The sequence below is a fragment of the Phacochoerus africanus genome, chromosome 11, assembly GCF_016906955.1.
Source record: "Phacochoerus africanus isolate WHEZ1 chromosome 11, ROS_Pafr_v1, whole genome shotgun sequence".
Lineage (NCBI taxonomy): Eukaryota > Metazoa > Chordata > Mammalia > Artiodactyla > Suidae > Phacochoerus > Phacochoerus africanus.
Genome location: NC_062554.1, coordinates 102,283,039 through 102,296,886, shown reverse-complemented (window position 1 = coordinate 102,296,886; position 13,848 = coordinate 102,283,039). Strand labels below are relative to the sequence as shown.

The window sequence follows — 13,848 nt, the reverse complement described above, 5'->3', positions numbered from 1 at the left end:
CTCCACTTCTGGGGCAAAGCCAGCCATCACAGGTTGCCTGGTTAGGATATTCCCTCATCAAAGAAACTGGAAATATCAGGCAGAAAGCTAACTCAGAAGTGCAATAGAGTGCACTCAGTGTTCCCACACACAGTTTCCTTCCCCATTTGCTTTTCTAGTCATCTCAGAATTGGCTGAACCAGAGAACTACTGAACTACTTAAGTTTTAGGATCCTGATCATTAACACAATTACCCACACCTTCCCCTCCTCAGGAAGGCAAGAGATATGTGAACTCAAGTTGTGATAGTTCTTTAACTCCAAATATGATCTAGTTTGAGAATTCTGCACTAGCGATTACATCTACAACTAGCTAATGCTCATCACTGTTATTACAGGGAGGCAGCTAAGAAAATGTCATCTATGGTTCAGCAGCAGGAGTATAGTGCTGCTGATCCTCCACACTGGTTTGGCTATGATTTCGAAGGCAAGCCTCTCACAGAGGAACAAGATATAAAACCACTTAAAGATTCAGAATTGACCCTGAAAGAGTCAACATACAGCAGTGAAGAGGAAGTAGCAGCCTAAACAGGAAGAATGGAAAAAACCTAGAACTTGGCAACTTCACTTGATGCAAGTATTTTTACTAACTGGATCTTAACAATATAAACAAGCAGCAAATCATCTCCAGATTCTTATTCCAGCTACAAATGTTTCTAAATACATCTATTAGTTCTTCTGTCGAATAATCATGATTAAAAAAAAGCCAAATTAAGTACTACACTATGTAAATTTTCCACTTAAATTTACCTTAATCAAACCAATAGATTTGATGAGGTTCTCAAGTCTAATGTTACAGTTGTACATTTGTACAGTTGTACATTTTTGACAAGAAATTTAGAAGCTTCTCTTTAGAAAAGAAAGCAAATAGCCATATAAATCAGACTAAATGTTTAAATCAGGGCAATGACTTTAAGGTAAGGATTGTGAGGCTTTATTATAAAAGACATAGACAAATATTTTTTTAAGGAAATGAGGCTTTTTAGTGATTTCCAGATACTTAAATGCCAATTAACCCTGGGCTCATCTCAACATTTGACTTAATGGAAGAAATTAAATAGAAATAGGAATTACTGGAGTTCCCATTGTGGCACAGTGGAAACGAATCAGACTAGGAACCATGAGGATGTGGTTCAATCGCTGGCCCAGCTCAGTGGGCAGGGATCTGGCATTGCTGTGAGCTGTGGTATAGGTCACAGACTCAGCTTGGATCCTGTGTTGCTGGGACCTAGGCCAGCAGCTATTTAACCCCTAGCCTGGGAACTTCCATATGCCATAATTGTGGCCCTAAAAAGCAAAAAAGAAAAAGGAAAATAAAAAAGAAGAAATAGGAACTATCTGTGAATAGAAAGGATATATGCAATGTCTCAGAAAGATCTTTTTTATTTTCGATTGAAGTATAGTTGATTTACAATGCTGTATTAGTTTCAGGTATACAGCACAGTGATTCAGTTACACACACTACTTCAGATTCTTTTCCCTTGTAGTTATTACAAAACATTAAGTATAGTTTCCTGTGCTATACAGTAGGTCATTTTTTGGTTATCTATTTTATATATATTAGTGAATATATGTTAATCCCAAACTCTTAATTTATCCCTCCCCTCACTGTTCCTCTTTGGTAACTGTAAGTTTTCTTTCTATGTCTGTGGGTCTAATTATGTTTTATAAATAAGTTCATTTGTGTGTGTGTGTGTGTGTGTGTGTGTGTGTGTACACACATATCTATAATAAGATTTCACATGTAAGCAGTATCATATGTTTGTCTGGCTTACTTAGTATGATAATCTCTAGGTCCATCTATGTAAATGGAATTATTTCTTTTTTATGGCTGAGTAATATTCCATCATATACGTGTACCACATCTTTATCCATTCCTCTGTTGATGGACAATTAAGTTGTTTCCATGTCTTGGCTCTTGTAAATAGTGCTGCAATGAACACTGGGGGTATATGTATCTTTTCAAATTATAGGTTTCTGTGGATATACACCCAGGAGTGGGATTGCTGGATCATATGAAAGAAATTGAAAACAACACAAAAAGATGGAACTATATACCATGTTCTTGAATTGGAAGAATCAATATTGTTAAAATGACTATATTACACCCAAGGCAATCTATGGATACAATAAATCCCTATCAAATTATGGGACTTTTTTCACAGGACTAGAATAAATCATTTTAAATTTGTATGGAAACACAAAAGATCCTTAATCACCACAGCAATTTTGAGAAAGAAAAAACGGAGCTGGAAAAATCAGACGCCCTAACTTCAGGCTACACTACAAAGCTACAATAATCCAAAGAGCATGGTACTGGCACAAAAACAGACATATAGATTTACAGAACAGAGTAAGGATAGAAAGTCCAGAAATAACCCCACATGCTATGGTCAATTAATCTACAACAAAGGAGGCAAAAATATACAATGAAGGAAATACAGTTTCTTCAATAAACGGTGCTGGGAAATTGGTAAAAGTTACATGTGAAAGAATGAAATTAGAACATTCTCTAACACCATATACAAAAATAAACTCAAAATGGATTAAAGAACAATATGTAAGACTGGATACTCTAAAACTCCTAGAGGAAAACATAGGCAGAATACTATTTGATGTAAAGGGCAGCAATGCTTTTTTGGATACATCTTCTAGAGTATGGAAACAAAAACAAACAAATGGGACCTAATTAAACTTAAAAGATTTGGGGAATTAGAGTTGTGGCTCAGTGTAATGTAGTATCCATGAAGATGTGGATTCGATCACTGGCCTTGCTCAGTGGGTTAAGGATCTGGCATTGCCATGAGCTGTGGCAGAGGGTCCAGATATAGCTTGGATCTAGCACTGCTGTGGCTGTGGCACAGACCTGTAGCTGCAGCTCTGATTTGACCCCTAGCCTGGGAACTTCCATATGCAGCAGGTGTGGCCCTAAAAAGAAAAAAGAAAAGAAAAGCTTTTGCATAGTAAACTATAACCAAACAAAAAGAAAACCTACAGAATAGGAGAAAATATTTGCAAATCATGCAACTGACAAGGGATTAGTTTCCAAAATACACAAAATTAATACACAGAAATCAACAGCATTTCTATATACTAACAATGAAAGATCAGAAAGAGAAATTAGGGAAGCAATCCCATTTACCATCCCATCCAAAAGAATAAAATACCTAGAAGTAAACCTACCTAAAGAGACAAAAGACCTGTACTCTGAAAACTTTAAGACACTAGTAAAAGAAATCAAAGATGACACAAATAGATGGAAAGACATACCATGCCCTTGGATTGGAAGAGTCAGTGTTATCAAAATGACTGTACTACCCAAGGCAATCTACAGATTCAATGCAACCCCTACCAAATTATCGAGGACATTTTTCACAGAACTTGAACAAAATATTTTAAAGTTTGTTTGGAAGCACAAAAGACCCAGAATAGCCAAAGACATCCTGAAAAAGAAAAATGGAGCTGGAGGAATCAGGCTCCCGGACTTCAGACTATACTACAAAGCAACAGTCATCAAAACCATATGGTACTGACACAAAGAGAGAAATATAGATCAGTGGAACAGGATAGAAATCCCAGAATTAAACCCACACACCTACAGACAACTAATCTATGACAAAGGAGGCAAGAATATACAATGGAGAAAAGACAGCCTGTTCAATAAGTGGTGCTGGGAAATCTGAACAGCCACATGGAAAAGAATGAAATTAGAACACTCTGTAACACCATACACAAAAATAAACTCAAAATGGATTAAAGACCTAGATATAAGACCAGATACTATAAAACTTTTAGAGGAAAACATAGGCCAAACACTCTCTGACATAAATAACAGCAACATCTTCTCAGATCCACCTCCTAGAGTAATGACAGTAAAACCAAAAATAAACAAATGGGACTTAATGAAACTTAGAAGTTTCTGCACAGCAAAGGAAACCCTAAACAAAACTAAAAGGCAACCCACAGGATGGGAGAAAACATTTGCAAATGAATTGACTGACAAGGGATTAATCTCCAAAATTTATAAACACCACCTACCACTCAATAATAAAAAAAAAACCAACAACCCCATCAAAAAATGGGCAGATCTAAATAGACAATTCTCCAAAGAAGATATATGGATGGCCAAAAGACACATGAAAAGATGTTCAACATCACTCATCATTAGAGAAATGTAAATCAAAACCACTATGAGATACCACCTTACACCAGCCAATATGGCCATCATCAAAAAGTCTACAAACAAGTGCTGGAGAGGGTGTGGAGAAAAAGGAATCCTATTATACTGTTGGTGGGATTGTAAATTGATGCAACCACTGTGGAAAACAGTATGGAGATTCCTCAGAAAACTAAAAATAGAACTACCATTTGACCCAGCGATCCCACTCCTGGGCATCTATCCAGAGAAAACCATGACTCAAAAGACCTATGTACTCCAGTGTTCATTGCAGCACTATTTTCAATAGCCAAGACACAGAAACAACCTAAATGTCCATCGAAAGAGTAGTGGCTAAAGATGTGGTACATATACACAATGGAATATTACTCAGCTATTAAAAGGAATGAAATACTGGCATTTTTAGCAACATGGATACCTAGAAATTATCATGCTAAGTGAAGTCAGACAATGAGACTCTAACATCAAATGCTATTACTTACATGTGGAATCTGAAAAAAAGGATACAATGAACTTCTTTGCAGAACAGATACTGACTCACAGACTTTGAAAAACTTATGGTTTCTAAAGGAGACAGTGTGGGGGGTGGGGGGATGTGCTGGGGGTGTGGGATGGAAATCCTCTAAAATTGGATTGTGATGGTCATGGTACAACTATAAATGTAATAAATTCACTGAGTAATAAAAAAAAATAGAATCATACCATAAAAAAAAAGAGTTCAGATATTTAAAGCATGAGAACAACTGATTGCATTACTATTGCTGGCTTGAAGATGGAGACGGACCACATGAGAAGGGATACAGATGGTCTCTAGCTTAGAGTGGTTTTCAAATGACAGCCAGCATGGAAACAGAGATTTGTCACACCATCACAAGGAATTGGATTTTGCCAACAATGTGAATGAGCTTGGAAGTGGACTGTTCCTCAGATTATTCAGATAAGAATTCAGCCTGGTCCCTTGAGTCGAGCCTTGTGGATACCTTGAGCAGAGAACCTAACCACAGTGAGCTCTAGAACTACAAAACTATAAGCAGAGTTATAAGCTGCTTAAGCAGGGTTCTTTTTTCTTCATCTTTACAATTAATTTTATTTAAAAAAAACTTTAATGAGGTATAGTTGATGTACGATATTGCATAGGTTTCAGGTATACAACACAGTGATTGACAATTTTCAAAGGTTATATTCAATTTGTAATTATTATATTTGCTATATTCCTTCATTGTACCATATTGTCCTTATAGCTTATTTTATATATAGCAGTGTATACCTCTAAATCCCTTACCCTTATTGTGCCCCTCCCCACTGGTAATCACTAGTATGTTCTCTGTTATCTTTTGAATCTGCTTTTTTGTTATATTCATTAATGTGCTACATTTTTTAAACTCCACATATAAACGATATCATACAGAATTTGCCTTTCCCTGTCTGACTTACTCACTTAGCTTAATACCCTCCAGGTCATCCATGTTGTTGCAAATGACAAAATTTCATTCTTTTTATGGCTGCGTAGTACTCCATTATATATCTTCTTTATTCATCTGCCAAACACTTTGTTTCCATATCTTGACAATTGAAAATAATGCTGCTATAAATACTGAGGTGCACATATCTTTTCAAATTAATGTTTATGTTTCTACAGATAAGTAACCAGCAGTGGCATTGCTGGGTCATATGGTAGTTCTATTTTTTGTTTTTTGAGAAACATCCATACTGTTTTTCATAGGGGATACACAAATTTACATTCCCGTAAATAGCATAAGAAGAATCCCTTTTCTCCACATCCTTGCTAGCATTTTTTATTTGTGGACTTTTATGATGATAGCCATTCTGACAAATGTGTGGTGATATCCCATTGTGGTTTTAATTTGAATTTCTCTGATGATTAATGATATTGAGCATCTTTTCATGCTGTCTAGCTGTATGACTTCTTTGGAAAAATGTCTATTTTGGTCATTTTTAAACTTTTTTTTTTGATGTTCAGTTGTAAGAGCTATTTATATATTTTGGATATAAACCTCTATAGGTCATATCATTTGTGAATGTTTTCTCCCATTTAGTACATTGTCTTTTAATTTTGTCAATGATTTCCTTCGGTGTGCAAAAACTTTAATATTTAGGAGTTCCCACCATGGCTCACCATGAGGTTGTGGGTTCGATCCATGGCCTTGCTCAGGGGGTTAGGGATCTGGCATTGCCATGAGCTGTGATGTAGGTTGCAGACACAGCTCGGATCCCGAGTTGCTGTGGCTGTGGGCTACAGCTCCAATTAGACCCCTAGCCTGGGAACCTCCATATGCTGTGGGAGCAGCCCTAGAAAAGGCAAAAAGACAAAAAAAAAAACTTTAATATTTAATTAGGTCCCATTTGTTTATTTTTGCTTTTATTTACTTTGCTTTAGGAGACAGATTCCAAAAAATTTTGTTTCAATTATTGTCAAAGAGTATTCTGCCTATACATTCTTCTGGAAGTTTTATGTTTTCTGGTATTACATTTAAGTCTTAAATTCATTTTGAGTTTATTTCTGCATATGGTTAGAGAATATTCTAATTTTATTCTTTTACATGTAGCTGTCTAGTTCTCTCAGCATCACTTATTGAAAAAATTGTCTTACTTCCCAATGTATATTCTTGCCTCCTTTGTCATAGATTAATTGACCATAAGTGCTTGGGTTTACTTCTGGACTCTTTATTCTGTTCCACTAATCTGTATGTCTGTTTTGTGCCAGTAACACAGTTTTTGATTATGGTAGCTTTGTATTATAATCTTAAGCTGGGGTGCCTGATTCCTCCAACTCCATTCTACTTCTCCAAGATTGTTTTAGCTATTTGGAGCCTTTTGTGTTTCCATACAAATTTCAGAATTGTTTTAGTTGTGTGAAAAATGCCTTTGGTATTTTGATAGAGATTGTATTAAATTTGCACATTGCCTTGGTCGTTTTACAATATTAATTCTTCTATGCCATGAACATGGTATATTTTTCCATCTATTTACATTGCCTTAAATTTCTTTCATCAGTATTTATTAGTTTTCCAAATACAGATCTTTTACCTCCTTAGCCAGTTTTTTTTTTTTCCCTAGGGGTTTATTCCTTTTGATATGATGGCAAATGATATTGTTTCCTTATTTCTCTTTCTGATAGTTCATTGTTAGTGTGTAGAAATGCAACAAACTTCTTGGATCGGATGTTGTGGTTGTGGCTGCAGCTCCAATTCGACCCCTGGCCTGGGAACTTCCATATGCCACAAGTGCAGCCCTAAAAAGGAAAAAAAAATTTCCAAGGTCAGCCACATCTGATAGAAAACCATTCATTTCTTTTCCTCATTCCACACAATTTGAAGATTAAGAACCTCTTGATGGAAAAACTGGCTCTGAAGCTGATGTTCTTGAAGGCACCAAGTTGTATGATATTAAAGTACAGGAAAAAAACGAGTATTCAGAGCATTCCAAGGACATATTTTACTTCATTTTCTACTCAAGACACAGGGAAAAGTAAATGCTCAAGGGGAAAAGGTACATAAGAATATGGATTTGAAGTCAGGAGAAATTCTCAAGTATTGGTTGGCTGATTTCCAAGACTTTTTTTTAATATATTAGGTAATTTCCTTTCTAATATTGAAAACACAAGCATAAGGAAGATGTTCACTCCTTAAACTCATTCTTTTTCTTCCCCCTTTTTTTTTTTTTTTTGGCTTTTTAGGGCCACAGCTGCAGCATATGGAAGTTCCCTGGCTAGGGATTGAATTGATTCCCCCTAGCACAATCCAAGTTGTGTCTGGGACCTACACCACAGCTCACGGCAATGCCAGATCCTTACTTAACCCAATGAGCAAGGCGAGGGATCAAACCTGCATCCTCATGGATACTAGTTGGATTCATTTCTGCTGCACCACAACAGGAACTCCCTTAAGCTCATTCTTATTTTGTAATTCTGTTAAATTATATTTTACAAAATTACAAAAATACATTAGAGATATAAAAAGAGTAATTATAGATAAAAAAGAAATGCAACAAATTTCTGCATATTAATTTTGTTTCCAGAAACACCACAACTTCAGTAACCAGCTCTAGTAATTTTTTGGTGGCATCTTTAGGATTGTCTATCTCTTGTTTGTCATATGCAAACAGTGACATTTTCACTTCATCCCTTCCAATCTGGATTCCTTTTATTTTTGTCTGATTGCTGTGGCTAGACTTCCAATACTATGTTGAATAAAAATGGTTAGAGTGGGCATCCCTGTTTTGTTCCTCTTCGTAGAGGAAATGCTTTCAGCTCTTTAGCAGTGAATATGATGCTAGTGTGGATTTGTCATACATGGCCTTCATTATGTTAAGGCATGTTCCCTCTGTGCCCACTTTCTGGAGGGTCTTTTTGTTGTTTTTAAATCATAAATGGATACCGAATTTTGTCAAAAGCTTTTTCTACATCAATTGAGGTTATCCCATGGTTTTCATTCCTCAACTTGTTTCTGTGGTATATCACAATAATTTTCAGATACTGAAAAATTCTTGCCTTCCTGGGATAAATCCTGATTGATCATGGTGTACGTTCCTTTTAATGTACTGTTAGGTTCAGTTCGCTCATATTTTGTTAAGGATTTTTATATCTCTATTCGTCAGCGATACTGGCCTGCAATGTGTGTGTGTGTGTGTATGTGGTGTGAGATATCTTTGGTATTGGTATCAGGATGATGCTGGAATGAATTCAGAAGTGTTCATTTCTCTTCAATTTTTTGAAATAGTTTCAGAAACTTAAGTGCTAACTTTTCTCTAAATATTTTCATCTGTAAAGCCATCTGGACTTTGGGTTTTGGGAGATTTTTATTACTAATTCAACTTCATTAGTTGTAACTGGTCTGTTCATATTTTCTTTTTTTTCTGGTTTAGTTTTGGTAGATTATAGGGAATTTGTACATTCTTCAAGGCTGTCCATTTTATTGACATACAGTTGTCTGCAGTAGTCTCTTATGACCCTTTGTATTTCTGCGATGTCAGTTGTAACTTCTTCATTTCTAATTTTATTGATTTGGATTCTTGCTTTTTCTTGATGCGTCTGGCTAAAGCTTTATCAAGGCTAAAGGTATATCAATTTTGTTTATCTTTTCAAAGAACCAGCTATAAGTTTCACTGAATTGCTTTTATTGTTGTTTTAGAGTCTCTTTCATTTATTTCTGCTCTGACCTTTATTTCTTTCCTTCTACTAACCTTGGGTTATGTTTCTTCTTCTTTTTCTAGTTTCTTGTAAGGCCAGGTTGTTTGAGATTTTTTCCTGTTTCCCGAGGCAGGCTTATATCTGTATAAACTGCCCTTTTAGAACTGCTTTTGCTGCATCCCACAGATTTTGAATCATTGTGTTTTTGTTTTCCTTCGTCTCCAGGCTTCCCTCCCCTCCCCCCACTTTGATTTCTTCAGTGATCTATTGGTTGTTTAGCAGCATATTGTTTAGCCTCCGCTTTTTAATTTTTTCTTGTAGTTGATTTCTAGTCCCTCTCACAGTGTTGCAGTTGGAAAAGATGTTTTACAAAATTTCAATTTTCTTAAATTTACTAAGGTTTGTTTTGTGGCCTAGCACATGATCTAACCTGGAGAATGTTCTATGACACTTGAAAAGAATGTGTATTCTGCTGCTTTCAGATGGAATGTTTTACTTATCTATTAGTTCCATTTTGTCTAATGTGTCATTTAAGGCCAGTGTTTCCTTAATGACTTTCTGTCTGGATGATCTGTCCAGTGATGTAAGTGGAGTGCTAAAATCTTTCACTATTATTGTGTTACTGTGGATTTCTCCTTTTAAAGCTGTCAGCATTTTAAAGCTACTTATTGTGGATATAGATGATTTTACGACTTTTGTCTTTTAACCATCCTACTGCTTTGTGCATGGATGATTTCCGACCTTAACTGTATGCTTGTCTTTACTGATGAGGTTTTTCATGATTTTCATGTTCCTTGTTGGGTCCTTTTTTGCTTAAAGTAGTTTCTTTAACATTTCTTATAAAGCTGATTTGGTGATGATGAATTCTTTTAGCTTTTGCTCCTCTGTGAAGCTTTCCTCTCTCCATCAAATCTGGAGAGCCTTGCTGGGTAGAGTATTCTTGGGATTTGTTTTTTTTCACCATTTTATATATATCATGCCACTCCCTTTTGGCCAGCAGTTTTGCTGAAAAGTCAGCTGATAGCCTTTGGGAGTTCCTTTGTATGTTGCTTTTCCCTTGCTCCTTTTAATATTCTTTTATCTTTAATTTTTGTCCTTTTAAATACAATGAGTCTTGGCGTCTTCCTCTTTAGGTTAATTCTGTATAGGACTGCACTGCCTGGACTTGGATGTCTGTTTCCCTTCCTAGATTAAGGAAGTTTTCAGCTATTTTTGTTTTCAATTATGTTCTTAGTCCCTTTATCTCTCTCTTCTCCTTCTGCAAGCCCTATAATGCAAATGTTAGTGAACTTGATGTTGCTCCAGAGGTCTCTTAAACTTTCTTCATTTCTCTTCATTCCTTTTTACCTTTGAGAACAGTGATTTCTACTACTCTGTCTCCTAGCTCATTGATCCATTCCTCTGTTTTATTTAGTCCTTTGTTTATTCCTTCTATTTACTTCAGTTATTATATTCTTCACCTCTGTTTGGTTGCTCTTTATATTTTCTAACTCTTTGTTAAAAACTAGCTTTTCACACTGTGCACTCATTCTTCTCTTAAGTTCTTTGATCATCTTTACAATCGCTACCTTGAACTCTTTATTAGTTAGATTGCCTATCTCCATTTCATTTAGTTCTTCCAGGTTTTCACCTTGTTCCTTTGTTTGGAACATGCTCTTCTGATGTCTTTTTTTGCCTAAGCAGCTGTTCTTATTTTTAGGTATCTGGAAGGTTGGTTATGTTTCCCAACCTTAAAGAAGTGAGCTTTTTGTTCCAGAAGTGCATTCAACTCTTGTCACTACATTATGTACTCTAGGGGTTCCCCCTCTGAGGTCTACATGAGTCTTCTTGTTTTGGCAGGGTGATTATGTGGGTGGTCTCACAGGCTTGACTGGCCCCTGGTTGGTGGAACCAAGTCATGTGGTGGATGACTGCAGAATCCCAGGGGGCCTTGGGGCTGGTACTGGATTCCTGCTGTGTGGAGTCAGAATCCAGGAGATTCTGGAGCAAACGGGTATTGATTTAAGTCAACATGTTTATAGTAATTTGTTACAGAAAAAAAAATAATAATTAAGTACAAATTTTGACAAAGCTCCCCCAAGACATTCCAATTTGTTATTTTTAACATTTACATGAACAGTGATATTTACATGTTTGTAGCCATAGATCTACTAATCATTGTTAAAAATTATAAACATAACTCAAACCATTCTCAGTCCAGCAGTTTTAGGGACTGAAACCAGCTCTGACTTCTGAAACTTATAGTGCCTTGTGGGGCATCAGCCTTAATCCATTTTTCATTTTTGCTTGCTTGATTCAAGAGTCCTGAAACACAAAATTTCATAAAGTTGTAACTTAATTGACAAGAGCAGCATTTGAGTACATAGAGTCTAACAACATATCTCTAAAATTGAAGAACACTTCGGAACAGCAAAAAACTTAGTAAAGATAGCTTGAGTTGGAAAAGAGTTGCAGAGAGATTTCCTGGACTTGTTCTCTCTTTTCATTTTCTCTGAAGAACTCTGAAAGGGAAACTAATCTGGTTTTTTTGTTTGTTTGTTTTGGTTTGGTTTTTTTTTTGTTTTTTTTGTTTTTGGTACATGTATATTTTTTGTATGCAGGTTTTAAAAAGAGCTTTATTTAAGTACAACTGACAATACACATATTTAAAATATGCAGTGTTTTGACATATGTAAAGTCTGTAAAACCATCTCCTCAATCAAGATAATGAATATATCCAACAACCCTAAAAGTTTCCCTGTGCCCCTCTATAATCTTTCCCTCCTGCCCCTCCCTGCCATCACCTCTGCATCCCAGCCCCAATCCCTCAATAATTACTAATCTACTTTGTGTCGCTATGGATTTGTTGCATTTTCTAAGATTTTAATAAATGGAATCAAACAGTATGTACAATATGTAGTCTTTTTAAAAAAAACCTAGGTTCTTTCACTTGACATAATTATTTCGAGACTGATTCACATAGTTGCATGTATCAGGTGGTTTTTTTCACAGACATGCCAATCAGTACTTTGCTGAATGGTTGTGGGCACCCTGTGTACCTCCCTTCTCTCTGCAACCTTCCTTTGTTAACTCCAGCAGCCCTGGCGTCCTCTACTTGGTGAGTCTTTGGGCTCTGCCTGTGTTTCCCCTTCCTGACCTGCAACCCAGAAACTCTCTCAAGGCAACAGGTTATGGCAATCAGAGAGCTCACCTGGTTTGTTTCCTATTTCTAGTCTTCTAGTTCTGTTTTTCTTTCAGCCAGGGCAATAAAGGTGTTAAATCTCCTCTGGAGCACCACTGGAATTCTGGATTTAAGAAACTAGCCAAATCTGAACTGAGGAATGTTGTGAATGAATTCTCTCAATTCATCAAATTACATTTTCTTTGTTGAATACAAGCACACAAATCAAGAAACCCTCTTCTTTAGTACACTTTTCTCCTTTGTTAGTAGGATATGTTTCCAACTGCTGAAAAAGTGCTTTATATCATCCAAACTTTGTGTCAAGTGCTCCTTTGATACAAATTCTCTGAATTTCTGCCTCTTCCCTTTAATATGAGCCATAATCTTGTCTCTCTATATCTTCATTGCATCTCTCCCAGAGACAGCTGAGTATTCAATGGCTTCCTCTGGTGTTTTTTCCTTCCACTTCTCTTGCTGTATTTTCAGTAATATCACAACCCCATCTCTCATTAAACTGGTTACAATTTCTCTCATTTTAACTGGTAAATCTTTATGTTACAAGTTTCTCTTTTTCCTCTGATCTTATCATTAAGGGGTTCAACTTTGTCAATTTTAATCTGTTCATCATTTTTGGGTCCGTACTGCCTTTAGCAAGTCAGAATTTCGAGGTATCTGCACCCAAGAGTTTTTCTATAACACAGACTTTCTTTTTCTAATAATCCAAATAAACACAGAGGAAAGAGCTGGAAATCCTGAATACTGGTTGCTTTATTTTATTTTATTTTACTTACATCTTTAAACATTACTGACATGAGCAACAGTAAAGGTTTTCCAAATATCTTAGGTCTTTTCCTTAACATATTATTTTTTACATCCCTAATCATGAGTTTTGTGCTTATGGGAAGAGAAGCCAGTCTAACCATTTCATTCTGCAGCAGTAAAGATCATGCACAGTGCTATATCGCTACTGACAAAATGAACACACAAGTCATTTTAGCTTAAAGATAATACTCATAAGCAAGACAGTTTAAAAAGTTCCATTTAGGTTCCCTGAAAATAGCTTTATCTTGCCAATAAGTAATTTCTTAAAATCTCTGTACTCTGGATTGAATCTGGGGACTCTAATTCTAATTTTTAAAGTTTATAAATTCCATCCTACAAAGATCTTGCAACACAGCATGAACTTGGGGTTATAGAAACCTTGTTCCTTATTTAATTCCCTTTGCCAATAAAAATCAGACTATTTTTTTTCTACCAAGAAATGGGAAATGACTACCCTAGCCCCATGTGGCTTGGCTTCCATTAAGTGGAGAGAAGTTTTTTT

At 36.0% G+C, this 13,848-nt stretch overlaps 2 protein-coding genes across 3 annotated transcripts in view; one reads left to right on the top strand and one right to left on the bottom strand.

Moving 5' to 3' along the window:
• FBXL13 (F-box and leucine rich repeat protein 13) overlaps positions 1-590 on the top strand; it is a 201,586-nt gene extending 200,996 nt beyond the window's left edge. Inside the window, exon 21 of the mRNA XM_047752710.1 lies at positions 377-590. Coding sequence (XP_047608666.1) covers positions 377-566 — 190 coding nt within the window. The 3' untranslated portion in view covers positions 567-590. The remainder of the gene's footprint in view (positions 1-376) is intronic.
• Positions 591-10,451: 9,861 nt separating this feature from the next.
• The window catches only part of FAM185A (family with sequence similarity 185 member A), a 48,105-nt gene continuing 44,708 nt past the window's right edge, over positions 10,452-13,848 (bottom strand). For both annotated transcript variants that reach the window (XM_047753313.1, XM_047753314.1), the window contains one exon: positions 10,452-11,668. In XM_047753313.1, coding sequence (XP_047609269.1) covers positions 11,556-11,668 — 113 coding nt within the window. In that variant the 3' untranslated portion in view covers positions 10,452-11,555. The remainder of the gene's footprint in view (positions 11,669-13,848) is intronic.